The following is a 16,164-nucleotide window of genomic DNA, read 5'->3' as shown; positions in this document are numbered from 1 at the left end:
ATTGGTACTGGTTCAATAAGACTTCATTGCCACTTCAACGAAATAGAGTTTAATTAATAAACACCTCTGTGAAGATGATGGAGAAATGTCTCTTCCCTTCCAGGGCATGAGGAAGCGGTTAAGATGGTCTATGCAATGGAGCTCGGAGAGATGGAGTTGAAACCAGGCCAAAGGGACTCTGGATCTCCCCCTTCCTGGGCAAAAGCTGTAATGACTAGTTTACTATGTTAGAAACACTGGTGTTATTGCTGAAGCAAGGCTCTGTGCCCCATCTTTTACAAATCTAGTGGACAAAGGCATTTTATGTATTGAACACAACCCCACATAGTTGCCTAAAAACTGGGAGATAAGTCAGCATTTCTATTTAATTCCTCCCTTAAATTGCACATTTCTAGGGGTCTTACACCAGGAATTGCTACTCAGACTTGGGTTTGCAGATGCCAGTGTGGGACCCGAGTGCCTGGAGCTGGGCATGACAACACGCAGTGTCACTCCTTTCTAAACCCCTTTGGGAATCCCGGCCAAGAACCAGCCTAAAAGCCTATCCACCTCAAAGTCTTCTTGACTAGAAAAAAGTTGCCTTTTCATAGGGAGCTTCGGGAACTTAACAGAACTGGCCATGTAGATTATAACAGACTTCGGGGAAACATGATACAACTGCAGATTAGTGTTCATTGAAAACAACTTAATTGGGTAGATCCCAATTTACTCCAAAACCATTTAAAATTTATGTCAGTGGTATTACTTACTCTACAGAGGGCAATATCTCAGGCTTCAGGAACTGACTCCCTGTGTGAAATTCGTCAGGACAGTCCCACAGCAATGTATCTTATATTGCAATCTGTTCTCTCCAGCCTGGTCTCCTCAGTCCCTCTCCCCAGTTTCCTCTAAATAACCATAAAATGATGCCACTCGTTGAAATGCCATTGCCTTCTGAATCAGGCTAATTGCTCTTCTGTACCTTTGTGCGCCCCACTGCTCATCGTGTTTGAGAAGATTGCAGCCTCCAGCGCAGCTGCTTGCAGAGGAGTGTGCGGTGCATTGACTGGACACAAGAGGGCTGCCTCCTGCTGTTATCGCTTATGGATCCGCGGATAAATGCTGGCACAAATGATTACTATTACAGCTAACTAAGTTTTGAAAGGATTGGCTTAAACCTGTTTCTTCTCAGAAGCTGTTCATTTATTTGTATCTTATTTGGAATTCAGCTTTGCAGCCCTTCTTCTGAAGGAAGCCTAAAGCAAAAAGTACCTAGCCAGTGCTCGAGCCGCTCTGTTTTTGCCTGCAACCATGACATATTAAGCGATGATCTCACGAGCTGAGCAGGATCTATGTCAACTAGAGGGTATGGAGGAGGACACTTCAAAGAAAAAACTGGGTGTTACAAGAGGAAATGTGAATAATGCAGAAGGGAGTAGTTATTAATCAGTGATTTTTTTTTTCTAGCAGTTAGTGGGAACAGTATACTGTAGGAGATAGCCAGCCAGATTCCTAAAAAAAACTTCATTGAAGCTTGCATTTCTATGAATTTACCCTAAGTGAGAGTCTTTGGTAAGAGATCTTAACCCAGACCATAATCAAATGTGTCCCTTGAAGTTCCTGTGACCCTTTAGAAAAGTCCATAGGCAATGGGTGAGTTTCCTGGTTAAATTTTAGTTTGAGGAAGTATATTCCTCTTCCTAAACCCTTGCTGCATTTTGAATTGGCAGAAGTAAAGGCCGTTGTTCTTTGTCCTACATTTATGCTTCTTGTTGTTGAACACTGGTAGAGAAACTGCTGTGTGATAGCCCTGTAAGTGCTAGATGTTTTCAAGTGGGGGAATGCACTAACTGGCTGCTATCTGGCAGCGTTCCCTTGGGGCACTGAGATGCTGCCTTAGGAGCATATGGAAAGCCTGCTGTGGATACGCACTAAGTGACTATTTGACAACAAACTCTGTCATTAGGCATAGGAAGAAAAGCCTCAAAACATGAATGAGCTAGAAGTCCAGTTCTGCAGTTGCTGCTTTCTGCAGAGCCCACTGCTGATTTAATGAAGCTGAAGAATATTCAGAGCCTAAATCTTCAGAGTGGGATAAAGCTGCTGTTACAGAGTTCAAAGGTTTATTACCCAAATAAGAAGGAAAGAGTAAAATCTTGCCAGTTTTTTGGTCATGTTGTCTGCAAAGCTGTAGATTTCTCCTTGTGCTCCTATTGCTTTTGCAGCAATGAACTGTTCGCACTTCCAAACAGCTGACGGCTGTGCTGAGCAGGAGCTGCGCTTGTTATTACAGTAATGCTCTCGAGCACAAGTGCTGGACCCACTTGAAGATAAATGAAGTGGAGTGGAGGTTAGGCTCTCCAAATCTTAGTTTGCATAGCTTAATCAATCAGGTAATGGAGGGCACTTTGAAATTTGCAGTGAGAAACTTTTAGACATTGATGAAGATTTCCTTCTTTCGCTATGAAACAAATTACTAGATGGGGAGCACACATGATATATTTGATATTACAAATGTGGTCATCTCCTGCTTGCCTGACTTTGCATATTTCCTCTGTCATTCTGTAACAGCTATTAAAATTCTTGTTTTGACAGAGTCTTTGAAGTGGATAATTGGATCCTTTCCTAATGAGGACCATATATCTTACCATTTTCTATCAGAAGATAGGACATTTTTGGCATGACTTTCTCAGTAATATTTGATTGCAGTTTCAGGAATTCTGGATGTTTAACTTTATGGATCGAAAGTAGCAAGTAGGTCTCTGCAGAATGAATGTTTTGCCTTAAAAAGTTATGTGGCAAATGCTAACAAGTAAAGAAATGTACCTAACCAGACATGTAGGTCATGTCTGCTGTCATGCATGCAGCAGAATTCAGCACTTTTAATATATGAGGTGTAAGGGCAGTCAAAAGGTGAAAGTTACACTTGATTTTCAAGTGAGCCGAAGAAAGTAGGTGCTCTACCACCAGCCATAGCTAGAAGAATTACGTTCTTCTATTGATTAGTATCATCCTGCCACAACGTTTATATCACTGATCGCTGCTGTCATATTAATGAAGATAACATTTAGAATTGAATTAGTCTCTAATGAACTTCCTGAACAATAGCAGTAACTCTCACAAGTAATATACTGCATCTGTTCCTTTAGCCCTAGGACATCTTATATATAATTGGCAATGCAAATTATGAAACCCAATTTTATGAACATTATGTATATTCCCATTTCCAAGATCAGTCCTATTTTCAGGTAGGTAGAAAGCTGGATCATGTATTCTCCGCTATTCTGCTATTTTACTATTCTTCACTTACTGTAATGTGAAAAATTTCTCCTTTCTTACCAGAAATATAGTTACTATTTTAGGGTATTATAAAAATAAGCCATAATATTATGTCTCAAAAAACTTGCATTTGTTTCCTTCTCACTTTTTTTCTCTAATAAAGACAGCAAAAAAGGAAAAGACAAAACGCAGGTAGACTGAAATTACTGAAATTACATGTTTTCTTTGACAAAAAAATGTACTAACACCATGCTTAAGGATTAAGTTAAAAAAAAGAAAAAGAAAAAGAAGAGCAATAAGACAAAATGTGAGACGTGAAAATGACATTTCAGAATGCTGCTGTTTGGGTATGCTACATTTGGTTTTGTTGTGGCCTTTGAAGTAAAAATACTAAATTCTAAAAATTAAAGTTATGTTTTGTATGAATAGCCTTAAACTCTTCAAGAATGGCCAGACATGATGACTTACCAGATTTTGCTGACAAAGCCAATAAAATTGCTGGAATTTCTGAGACATGAGGAGCTGAGCGCTTCCAACAGCACTTCGGATCTTACCTAGGACTAAGCATACAGACAGGTTATTACCAATAGATGTCTTTTGGCAGTAAATGCAAAATCCAGTTCAAAAAATATGTAGCTGAAATTACTGTTTATTTTATTCAGGAAGTAAATATTTGGTTTTGCTGTTTGTGATTATATACATAAAATATTTTTGAAAAAGATGGAGATATAGGAAAGCTCTGTGGCACCTTACCCTTTGGCAATAACAAATGATATATTAATAACTCAGAACAAGTAAGACTGTATTTGCTTAAGGAGGTAGAAAAACCCAAGGGATTATAGACTGCTTCCTGAAGTGGGCATACATACATATGTTTTTGAGAACAATCTTAAATTTCAAAGTAAGTGACAACCCCCCCTACACATTTACATTTGCTCATGTAAATTGAAAACTGTTGAAACAGTCTTGCCTCAGGAACCAGTTAGATGCCTGTTCCCTCTATTGTCAAAGAGAGCTTTACATGTACCTTAGATAATATCTTCTGGTTCTGCAATCACTAATGACTTCACTCAGTTGTGTGGATGATCCCTTTATGCTGTCTGTTCTGGGGATAAGGTTAATACATTAAACTACAACATAAGATACTCCTACCATAAGGATGAGATCCTCAGAGGAATCATGTCTCTGAGACATGTCTTGGTACCCCCTATTAGGAGTTACAGGTTGTCTACCCAGGGAAATACACAAAGACCTACGCACGGGAGCTTCAGACAAAGTGGGACACAAGCGGGTGCTCCAAGGCTTTGATCAATCACAATCAGCCCCCATGGTTCGCTGGGCTTTCCCCACTGTCAGTGTACTTGCCATTTAGTGTGCATAAGCACTGCGGAAAGAGACCAAATTCATTTTATTTGACTTTGCTTCCAAGAGTCATGTGTCTGAATCAAAATTTCTGGATGCTCTGTGATCAGTAATCTGAGCTCATCAGCTCAGCCATGTTAGGCAGTTATTTTTAGATGAGCTGAATCTCTTCCTGGAGATGCCTGTTTCTTTCTATTGACTGGAGTGCCTAAGGGGACTGGCTTATCCCTAGAAAACTAACTCCTCCTGGACTCCCACATTTGCTGGGATAAATACCATACTTCGGTAGGTAGCAATATACTTTCCTACACCTCCTTCCTACACACCCTTTCCTGCACTTCCTTTTTCCACATCCGTCTCCATGTTGAAAAAGCACCACTTCAAAAAGCTTTATAAGCTGGGGTTTCAATGGAAGATTGATTTTATCTGGAGAATTTCCAGATCTTTAAATAATGTTTAGGGTGAAGATAGAGGTAGTGGTAGGGGTGAGACAGGCATTACTCTGACATATTTTAATTCAATTTGAGGAAACCAAATTGGTAATTCAAACAGGATGCAGAGGGTGGAATGAAGCTACAATAGTACAGCAGAACTGACCTGCAGCCTATGCTATAGAAAACATTAAACTCTGGCAAGGCTTAACATTCTGTTGTTATTTAGAATAAGTAGAGGAGGGGACTGAGTACCATGTGAAAACAGTATTTTGGTAGTAGGTATTACATTTTAATTCTGCTTTCTCTAGACCAGTGAAACATCTGCTTAACCACAAGTAGCAGCAAGAGATAATTTGGAAGTTTTAGGCTCCAGTTCTGTGGAAACATACAAACTCTGTAACTTTATACGCATGTGTTAATTTGTAGAGCTGTGGTTCTCAAACTCTATTCCATTTTCTGTTAGACAAACAGTACAGCTGTGCCACAACACTAAATTAAACAGCAATATGCATAATTCATCAGTCCCATGTGGCACCCATTTGTGAAAGGGTTAAGTGGTTCAGGGCTGCATGAATAATTCACTGGGGTTTTGTTTTTGTTTTGTTGTCCAAATGAAATAAAGCATTTTAATTGGTTTGGGGTGTTTGATCACCAAGCCCCTCACTTTCCTCTGTGGAGTTACTGGCACATGGAAAGCAATGTTTTGGGTGTTAAAACCTGAACAAACATACAAAAACCTAAATAAAAAAGAAATGTTTCATTTGATCTGAAACAAATTGCTTTGATTTTGTTTTCAGCATTTTTAATAAAGGCAAAGACTTAAATGACAACCAGCCTTGTATCCTCCTTTTCCCTCAGTGCTGTGTAGCTTAGGACATGAGACAAACTCCCGGTGTGGGGTCAGAGGAGTCCCTTCTTTGCCAGGATGGGGAACTGTGCTGTAGCAGGTCCCTAACATTGCCTATTCCGCACTATGTTCAACTATTCACTGGGCAGAAAGAGACTGAAGATGATTCTGTAGGCTGATGGTTGTAGTGCTTGTCTCGTAGTTGTCTCGTAGTGAGTAAAGTTCAGTTTTAGTTTCCTCTGCTGAATTTTATAGTTCATAGCTCAAATATGTAGCCTGAGTAAGGGACATTAGTTTCGCCCTACTGCAGAAATGTAGGTCTTGACAGAATCTATAGATGACTGATATTTTCAGTGAATCTCACAGTTACCCCAACCCCCATAATTAAATAAACATTTGTTTTATCTTCATTATCCTGAGAGATCATGTCACAAGGATTGGTGATTTAAAGCCCAGTCAAACCAGACGAGATTTAGGCACTGGCAATGCAGCATTTTGGTGTGATACACATCTGTTGGGGATGTAAGACAGTGGTTCTGGGCTACTTACATGTGTCACTGAATCACAGTGGTGATTACGCATGTATCATCACAGCCCTACCATTTACTAAAGATCTAACTCTATTTCCATTTCAATAAGTAAATCAGACATAATAAAACATAGAAGTTAGAATCTCTCATATTCATGCTACTCTGCTTTGCTGTAATTAAATTAAAGTATTAAAACACTTTAATTCATAATCTTTAGCGCAATATTAATAGAGAGCCAAAGCCTTGTTATTAATTTCATGCATTGGGGAATTATTTTGATGAGTGCAGATTGATTATCTCCATGAAAGAATGATGAATGTAAGAGACTGGAAAGATTGAGATGTTTGGTGATGCCTAGGAGATTTTGCCTGTAAATAAATGATGATAAAATCTATCAACATACATAAATATATATAATTTTCATATAATCTATATACCTCCCTCCATTAAGATAATGTTATATTTACTTGAACATCAAGAAAGAGTCACACAACCTTAATCCTTCTCCCTGAAGCGTATGAAGCACTTCATTTTTGTTGTGTGGTCTGGTGTGGCTTCTACTCTGAAGACATACAAAACCCTGAACAAGGCTTCAGTAGAAGCAGACTCAGGATTTATACCCTGGGTAGAGATTGTGTAAGTTGCCTGTATACAACATGCACAACTAACACAATGGTGTCTTTTCGCCTGCAATAAGCATATTACAAAATTGCAGGTAATATATATGTGTTGTATTGCTTGAGAAATGCTACAATATCTTGTAATTGAAAATGGGTTTATATCACAAAGGTAGAGGGGAAAAAGTTAGATCTATATTGATGAAACCAAGATTATAGTCTGATGCTGTAACTCTATTTTTGACAGGTTAAAAGCTTTGCTCAATTGTGTCACTGCTGCACCAGCAATGAGAAACTACTAACAATCAATATGCTTCTGGCATTCATTACTGTTTATTTAAATGACGTGTTTTAATTTAAATTTTCATTCCATTTGATTGTTCCATTTTTTTCTATACTTGTAAATAAATTGCTCCACACACAATCTGAGAAAATATGCCCAGAAAAAATATTCAAACTGGCATTTAGTTCATCCTCCTAACTCAAAGCAGGGCAAAATATTTGTCTAATCTCTAAACCTAAATTAGTAATCTTCAGAAATATATGTCTTTTTCACTATCAACACAGCAGGTAGGCGTAATAATAAATGTATAATGTTCAGAGTGAGATGACATTTTAGGACAGCACAGCTACCAGTTGGCAGTGCTCTGGAGGATAGGTAGGGCAATGGGATCCTTGTGCACCAAGTGGGACTCGGTGCAAATTCACTTCTTACCTAAATGGAGCTGAGTTCAAAGAGGAGAAAATTTGAACAGAACAAGACAAATGCTAGGAGAAATTCTCGGATTCCACACTATGGGACTCTCTTTTATTGAATTTAAAGGCTGTTTCAGGGCAATTAAGACATTCTATAGTCATTCGCAACACTCCAAATGTAAATTTCAATAGTTCCTGAAGGATAAGTCTGTGAAAAGCATTAGGAAATTATGTCAGTAATTTCTCTTTGGTTAAAGGATAACCCATATTTGGTCAAACACCTATGAAAGCTTTTATGGATGATTAATTGATGAATCTACTAAAATAAATTGGTTGTGAGGGTTTTTTTTGTTTGGGTTTTTTTTTCCAAAGTATGGGAGATGTAACTCTATGTTTTCTGTGTTACTAAAGCCCTTGCAGTACTGTGGAAATATTAGCCAGAAGATTAGCAAGGAAAAATCCAGCGTCCATGGAATGAAGGGGTAAGGGGAGAGAAGGGCTCACTCTCTCTAATGCCTTTTTTACACTAGAGATCACTTTACTATGTAGCTATGCCAGCAGAGCTCCTGACCACGATGCAGAAGATACCAGCCAAACAACCTTTCTGCTGGCATAGTTTATACCATAGTTAATTTCTTTTGCACCAATATCTTAGGATTTTTATATGAGAGTAAACTCTGTGTGGCTGTTCTCCACTTGACTTGCGTACTGAAATATTTCAGTGGCCAAGCATGTGGCGTTCAGAAGCCCAGGATGTCTTCTGCTTCTCTCTGCCAGACCTTGCCTACAAGCTGTGGGCAGGGACTGTGGCTCCCCGCCAGGCTTGCCTGCTCTCCCTCTCCCTGCGCCGGTCTCCCAGCTCCCATCACAGAGTTTGCAGGCGGCAGAGTCCTGGCCCTCTTTGTCTTCAATAGCTTTGCGACAACTGAGAGTGTTTTTCTTGTCATCACCTACACACCAGTAATAGCCAAACACAATTTTCAGGGTGTAAAACTGAAACTCCAGTCAGCACCCTTGAGAAACACATATCTTTGCTTGAAGGCACCCTCCTAGTGCAAACGATCAGATGACTTACCCTGGGAACGGTTACAGCCACATGTATATTTTATATATATATATATATATGTTATAATAAACACTGAGAACACAAATAAATGCCCCCACAAAAAATATATGAACTTTGCAGAGACTCCAAAATACAATTCATGGCAACTGACCAAATAAACACATTCTGTGAAAAGAAAGAGAGAGAGGTTATTTTTGCTGCAATGATTATCTTCTCCTTTTCTGAGACCTGATGAGTGAAGTTCTTAAAACAACATTATGGGAGAAAAGCTACAGTGAAAGAAAAAATCAATACAGCAATCAGACAGCTTTCTGTGATCTCAGAGCTATTGTGCTAACACGGAAAATGAATTTTTTTTTCTAAAATGCAGTTCTATTTTAACTCTTCCTGTGATTAAAACAAAACAGAAATGGTATCATAAAGATAGCCTTCTCCTATGAGATGCAAAGCTATATTTGGTCTTCAGGTACAATTAATATACCCAGGCCAAAAATAAATGATTCAGCATTAACAATGACAGTTTGAATGTGCAAACTTTGCTGTGAAGTGTTTTGGGAATAGTAGCTCCTGCTGGAAGATGGAAAAACAGATTTAGTTGCTTCTGGCTCCCCCATTTGCGTGTATTTTCTCCAGGGAACTGCCAAATGCTTAAATGTCAAGATGCATTTCATGCTGGGATATCATTAAACTTTAGGTCTTGTGGATACATACCTTTCAACCTCCATAGCTCAAACTGGGGATGCAAAATGTGTCAAAGACTCAACAAGAAAAAAAATATTCACACCGAAATTTTAAAATGCCGTGAAGCTCATTCTCTCAGTGAAAATAATTCTTTGAAAACTTCCTTTTACTTGATGTAAGCTATATTAGGTGAAGGGATGCCATTTCAAAGATAATGTAATTTGGAAAGTATTTGAGGAAGACCTCTTGAAATGAGTCACATAAAATGGAAAATCGGAAGACTGGGTGTCACTTTTGACAATCAGCTGAAGACAAACATCTGACTTTGCATAAGCTATATACACCTATAATAATTTCTCTAACCTATTAGGGAGGTCAAAATGTTCCCTCAAACACAAGGAATTAACCCATTTTGGTTAGTTTAAAAAGGGGATTTCAAGGGTCCATTTCAGTTGTGTTTTAGTAACTCTGTATCTAATACAAGAAATTGCTCTTTCTTTTTCTCTTACAGAGTCGAGTCACTCTGCAAATGGGGAAACACAAAATCCTGATATTCCGTTTTGCTTTCTGACTGAAACGTTCTAGGTTAAAAGGGTGTCACTAACTCCGAATATTAATAAAAATTACTGAAGCCCAATTTGTCTTCATGTCCTCTGTACAATTTACTGAAAACCATCTTCCTAATTGCCGTTTCCCCATGCAGCAAGGTGTTTCAGAGTATTTCTGGAGTGCAAGAGCATAGCTTCACATGGTGGGAGGGAGGGTGGTTCTGCACCTGGGAATGGGTGGTCAGCTAAAATCAGCCTCTCCAAGTTTTCATAACGTAGTACACGGGCAGCTTCATATCCCAGAGAATAACACCACTAAGTCCCTATCTGTGTCTCCGAGTGGGGAAGGAGTACTGACGTGAGAGTATTTCCACTGCTCATTTCCTGTGGTTGCAGATTTGATTAGGGCTGTGCATGAGAAAGAACTTGCAGAGAGAGGAGGTAGGAAAAGTCCACCCCGTGCCTGCAGACTTCTCACTGGCCTCCTAGGGAAAGAGAGGGGCTAACTGCCTGTGTGTTTCTCCCCTTGCTCCCTAATAATTTTACTCTTTCCAAGGAGATTAAAGTCTTGGTCTTTGAACTTCTGCTTCAGATTGTGAGCACTGGTGTCCCCACATCAGTAACAGGCAACTTTGGAAGCAGGTGCTTTGGGATACTTAATGATGGCAGAGAAATGTCAGTATTCAGCAGTGCAAAGATTTGGGGAATTGAAAAATAAGACATATACAGTAAAAAGAAGTATTAAAAAAACAACCATTATGAAAGAAGGCTTGAAAATCCTCACACAAGCTAAGCAAAGCAAAATATTTTATTATTCGTACTTTAACAGCCCCTAGGAGGGTATTAAAGTCTTCACAGTATCAACGCAAAGGGAAAATTCTCAGCTCGGCTCTGCCATGATGAAAATAAGGACAAAAACCTACGCTCCAGAAAGCACTGGAGGCTGAAGCCTTATGCTGTCCCCCACCCCAAATCCTATGTTGTTACTTGGCAGACTTGTGCACAATATAGTGGTGAAATGTGACTGTAAAATAAAAAACGGAGGTAAAAACATAGACATTCTTTATTTTGAAAAGGTCAGTGCAAGAAATAGAAATTGGCCTTTTAGTCACCATGCAGGCTTGGCTCAAGACCTGAGGGTAGATCATAGCAAGAACTCATTGATGGGGAAAGAAGACCCTCAGGAAAGAGTATTCCGAGGCAATGGTGAGGTTTGTGAGAGTGCAGGAAAAGATGCTAGTAAGAAAACTTAATATGAACTAATTTGTGATCTGAGAAAATCTCAGCTGAGACAATAATTCAGATTGGCAGGGATTGAAATATTTATAAAACTGAGCCTGAAGAACAAGGATAATTGACCTCAGAGGGAATCACAGGGAGCTGGCTACTGAGTGCTAGGACCACTTTGATATATTACTATCATTAGTGCTGGCTTGGATCTTGTTCCAAAATAGTCTACATTATTTTTCACTTTATCCCATCACTTCTTTCAAGGTGTCCACAGGACGTGAGAGAATAATAATGATTCTTGACAAAATTGTAATAAGAAAATGCAGCTGAACTATCTAATAGTGCATACGCCCATGTAACTGCAGAAGTGCTTTAACAGTTGTTCTTGCCTACTTCTTTCTGTTCTTCCAACAGACCCTTTATGATAGGCAGAAGTGCCTGTAAAGGAATGAAAACATTTAAAAAATGGCTGTTCATTAATAAGAGGCAAATTCTCAGGTTTCAGGAAAACAGCAAAAAAATGTTCACGTAGGACCACCTTGTGTGCTCTGGCAAAGCACTGGATCCGTACAAGGGAGTGGGAAAAATGTGTCAGATTTCGAGCTGTGGATGGAGCTATTGCACCATTTGAGCCATATCTGATACCAGACTTTGATACTGCATTTGACTCTACAGTTGGCTTCTCAACTAATTCTACAAAACCTTACTCTGGGAAACGCCAGCTTGCAGAGTCAGTTGCAGGGCAGGGGTCTTACATCTAATGGTTCTGTAGAGTGCCTTTGGTACTACAAAATGAGTAAGGAAAAACTACAGACAACTTTATCCTAACAGATTTCTTATTTTAGCAGACATCTATAAGAAAAGATACTGAAATGTTCTTACTTTCTTCAGAAAGATCATTTTCTTCTGCTTCTCTTTCCATTTCTTTACACCATCCTTCCATTCTCTTAGTTTCAGTATGTAGCAACTTCATAAACCAAGATCCGTCCCGTCGACAAGGAGACATTCGACCAGTCTCTACTGTCTCAATGGCTGGCTCTAGCCAGGGTTCTGGTGGTGGAAGGTTTGAGGTGTCAACCGGGGTCCTATAATCTTCTCTGTAACTGAACAGTCCCTGTGTCCGTACAGTTCTCACTGCGCTGTATTGGGTGGGCGTGCTGGGTTCTGAGTGCTGCTGGAACGACGAGCCAAACTGAAGTCCCTTGTCCTCCATGGTGATGTGTCCTGGAAAGCCCTCCAGTTCCAGGTCAGCCTGGACAGCTGCTGTTACACTGTTTGAGCGCTTGAATCGTCCGTGTCTTGGTGAAGAGGGAAGAAAGAAAAGCGATTAAGACTTATAAATACATATGTGATTATACAGAGGCACAGAATAATGTTTCAGTGAATGGATTCTGGTTTTCTCCTGGACTTTATGCTAAATATTTTTTCCTTGTGCATATCTCACTAAAATAAGACAGTGAGTAACAACAGAGAGGAAAACCAAAATGCATAGTGGCATAATTGATCTGAGCAAAGATACAAAAGAAAATAATTTAAATTATCTCTGGAAGCAAATATTGATTTATTCTCATACTACAAAATACCATGTATCATTACTAAATGAACTGGAAATAGCTAGCAGAACTGCAGGGTTACATCTCCTGATAGAAGTCTGTACTTCTCCTGATAGTCTGTAGTATCTCCTGATAGAAGTACATGTATAAAAAAATTTCAAATATTAAGAATTATAATTAGATAAAATCTGAAAATCTGCTAAGTTAGAACTGTTGAGAATCCTTTAATAAAAGGAAAATAGTAGCAGCAGGTTTAAGACTGTGGTATTTTTCACTTGCCTCATAGGATGGCCATTAAATGTTGATTTTCTATTGTGATATGCCACCGAATAATGACATTTTAGAAAAGGTTTATGTTAAAAAGTTAGATAGAGAAGCAAAAATTATTCATGAAATCTTTTCACATCTGAGTCTGTTGTTTCAAATTACTTCTAGTCAAGGATGGTAAAGGCAATTAGCAGCTAGATACTGTCTGACAGCTGCCGTGAAATGAGATAATGGTCCCAGTCCAGTACTTAACAGGCAGTGCCTGCCAGGGATAACCTCTGGGTTAGTACATTGGCCAGTAGTTTTAGAAAGCTAGAGAAGGACTGAACAAGTGTAAAAGCTGATTCTGGATTAGGATGAAGGTACCTTGGGTTACATCCTAACCATTATATACCCCTGTGTGGATTGGGAAAGCCTGGATCAGCATGAGGGGTCCTATTGAAGGAAGAGTATTTCAATATACAGCTCTTCGTATTTGTTCTGCCAATAATGAAATTGTATTAATCCACTACTTTAATTTAAAACTTTCACTTCCTTCCTTCCAATTAAAAACTTGAAAGTTAACTAAATATTAAGCAACTGCTGAGGAATCTCTACAAATTTTACCAAATGACCAGCGTGCATATAAGAAATTTGGCTTTGTGAATTATTTAGGGGCAGCACTTGCCAGACGTTTGTTATTAACTCTGTTTACAAATGTGCACTGTGTTATGAAAGACTACAGATTTTTGTACATGCTTGAATTACCGTTTTTCATCTTCCACTTGTACTCCAACAGAGTGGTATTCCCGTAGGCCTCTGCTTTCAGTATCTGAATCAGTTGCTGTTTCCACCTAATTCAACACAAAAGATACATCTGCAGAGTGAGCACCGACAACTCAGCACTATTTCTACCTGCACTCATTCAAAATTAATTATATATTTCCTCTTTTACTGCTCAGAAACACCTAGCACAGTAAAATAAATGAAATAGGTATTCAGCCTGGTATCATTGTTTTGGTGCTGTGTTTTATAAAGCTTGGCACAAGTACTTCTGTTCTGCTATGTAATTCCCTATTTCAAACCTAAGCCGATGCAATTACTCAGTTCAGTGGAAGCAGGGAGTAAGCTTGGTCTGGAAGAGCTGTTCTTAAAACGAGGAATCCACAGGATAGCCCCTTTTTATATTATTATAAACCAGTCTCGTTATAGTCCTTGATTTACAAAACAAAATAAAATCTCAAGTAGCCCGATAAACTTGCAAGTGATAAAAAGAAATGCTGCAATTAAATTTTATCGACAACTGCTTTGACAAATATAGAACCATTTAAATGATGTGAGGGATACAGCAGAATGCCATATCTCACCTTTTTTAATAACATGGTCCTGAAAATGCTATATCAAGCAAGTAATTTATGCACTTTTTATAGTATTCCCATCTGAAATACACTTACCGAAATATATTCACAGTAGAGTTTTCTTCATAACTGAGACCACATTGCTTTTGCAAGTTTCTGTGGGATTTTATATAACACTCCCCACCACCCCACTGCCCCCAAGTCTTTGACATAGACATAACGAGTGCTGCAGTATGCAAATTATACTGAATCAAGGGAGAGTCAGGAAAAAAGAGAGTAGAACTGACTTTTCCTTCTGAATGATATTTTCACTGTTAAATCAAAAAAATAATATCAGCAACCAGTTTTTCAATATGCACACTCCATGTGTGAATTCAGAGTATATCCTGTGATGAAGACAAGATAACTTTTCCCCTTGCAGCAGTCACAGGCACCTCTGGAAGGAGCCCAATGGCCTTTTGCAGCTGCCTCTCAGCTGCACAGTCCCAATTCCACCAGGTTTCTGGAAGGATGCAGAGAGAAGGGGGAGGGAAGGTGGGAAGTAAAGGTACATGTGGACTATACTTCTTGAAGAAGCCAGTTGCTGGTAACTTCTCTTTCCGTCTTCAAGCCGTAGCCCCATGTACATTTGCATGGAAGGGAATTTCAGCCAGCAATCAGTACACATTCATATTTACCTGGGTGCGGGTCTTGGAGATGTTCATGAAAACAGCTAGTGCAGGAACCCTTTAGTAAATGTTAACGGCATGCTTGAACTGTACAGTGTAGCATCAGGCACAGGTTTGCCAAAAGCTCCAGATATCAGTGTGGCAACCGTCAGGGAAAGACACGTTTCCCAGCAATTCCATTTATACTGCATGAGGTCTAGGGGAAAGTGTGTGCTGCCGTCTGTTTGCACCTCAGCAATTGCATGGAAGCTGGCTATATTCACTTGGTCGGGCAGTGCACTGAGAGAACTAAGATATCATACTTGGTAACAGTATCCAGGATTTGGTGATGTCAGTATAAAAAGAAAGATACCTCTTGACATTGGCAGTGAAAAAAAGCCTCAACCACAGAAGTAGGCAGCTTGGGGAAAAAAGCCCCACAACAACCAACCAAAAAACAGGCAAGTTGGTTTCCTAGTTAAGGTGGATCTTGGCTGCAACATGAGTGAGAAGCTTAAACTGTACTTGGAGGGTCACCCTCTCCTGAAAGAACATTGCTGTAAGTCGAACAGCCATAAGGCTGTTAGAACAGCTAAGGTCTTAGCACAAGCGATATCTATCAGGAAAGACACCCTTATTTATAGCACAGAAGGGTCCAAAAGAGTCTTGAATAATAAGTTTAAGTTTAAGTGAGGGACTAGGTACTCACCTAGCCCTTTCAGGGATGTGAGAAAAGCTGCATATAACACAGCTTCATTAGATACAGGTTGGGTTTTCATTAGAGCAGAAATGAATTAACTGGGCCAAGAATGAGATACTCATCTAGCCTGTTGGGCGGGAGCAGAGAGGCAAGTTACACTTGCAGCCTTGACTACAGTGATGAGAGCTCAGTCAAATATGCAGACACATTTTGAAGAGTGAAGTCAACTTATTCTCAAAGGGAGAGGACATGGTAGGTAGTGAATAAGAGCAGATAACACAAAATGCTTAGACTGTGGCTCTTGGGTGTTCCTGTATGAGTGCTAGCAGGAAGATGATGTCCAAGGTGGGGAAACATTTTCTGGAGGAAGCCTTTTGATGCTGAAATCTAT

At 39.3% G+C, this 16,164-nt stretch overlaps 1 protein-coding gene across 12 annotated transcripts in view; it reads right to left on the bottom strand.

Moving 5' to 3' along the window:
* Window positions 1-16,164, bottom strand: part of DLGAP2 (DLG associated protein 2) — a 494,722-nt gene that overhangs the window by 5,395 nt on the left and 473,163 nt on the right. For all 12 annotated transcript variants that reach the window (XM_076332874.1, XM_076332875.1, XM_076332879.1 and 9 more), the window contains 3 exons: window positions 13,837-13,922; window positions 12,152-12,567; window positions 3,727-3,818 (listed from right to left, as the gene is read on the bottom strand). In XM_076332874.1, coding sequence (XP_076188989.1) covers window positions 3,727-3,818; window positions 12,152-12,567; window positions 13,837-13,922 — 594 coding nt within the window. The remainder of the gene's footprint in view (window positions 1-3,726; window positions 3,819-12,151; window positions 12,568-13,836; window positions 13,923-16,164) is intronic.

The sequence above is a fragment of the Aptenodytes patagonicus genome, chromosome 3, assembly GCF_965638725.1.
Source record: "Aptenodytes patagonicus chromosome 3, bAptPat1.pri.cur, whole genome shotgun sequence".
Taxonomy (NCBI): domain Eukaryota; kingdom Metazoa; phylum Chordata; class Aves; order Sphenisciformes; family Spheniscidae; genus Aptenodytes; species Aptenodytes patagonicus.
This window is presented reverse-complemented; position numbering and strand designations above follow the sequence as displayed.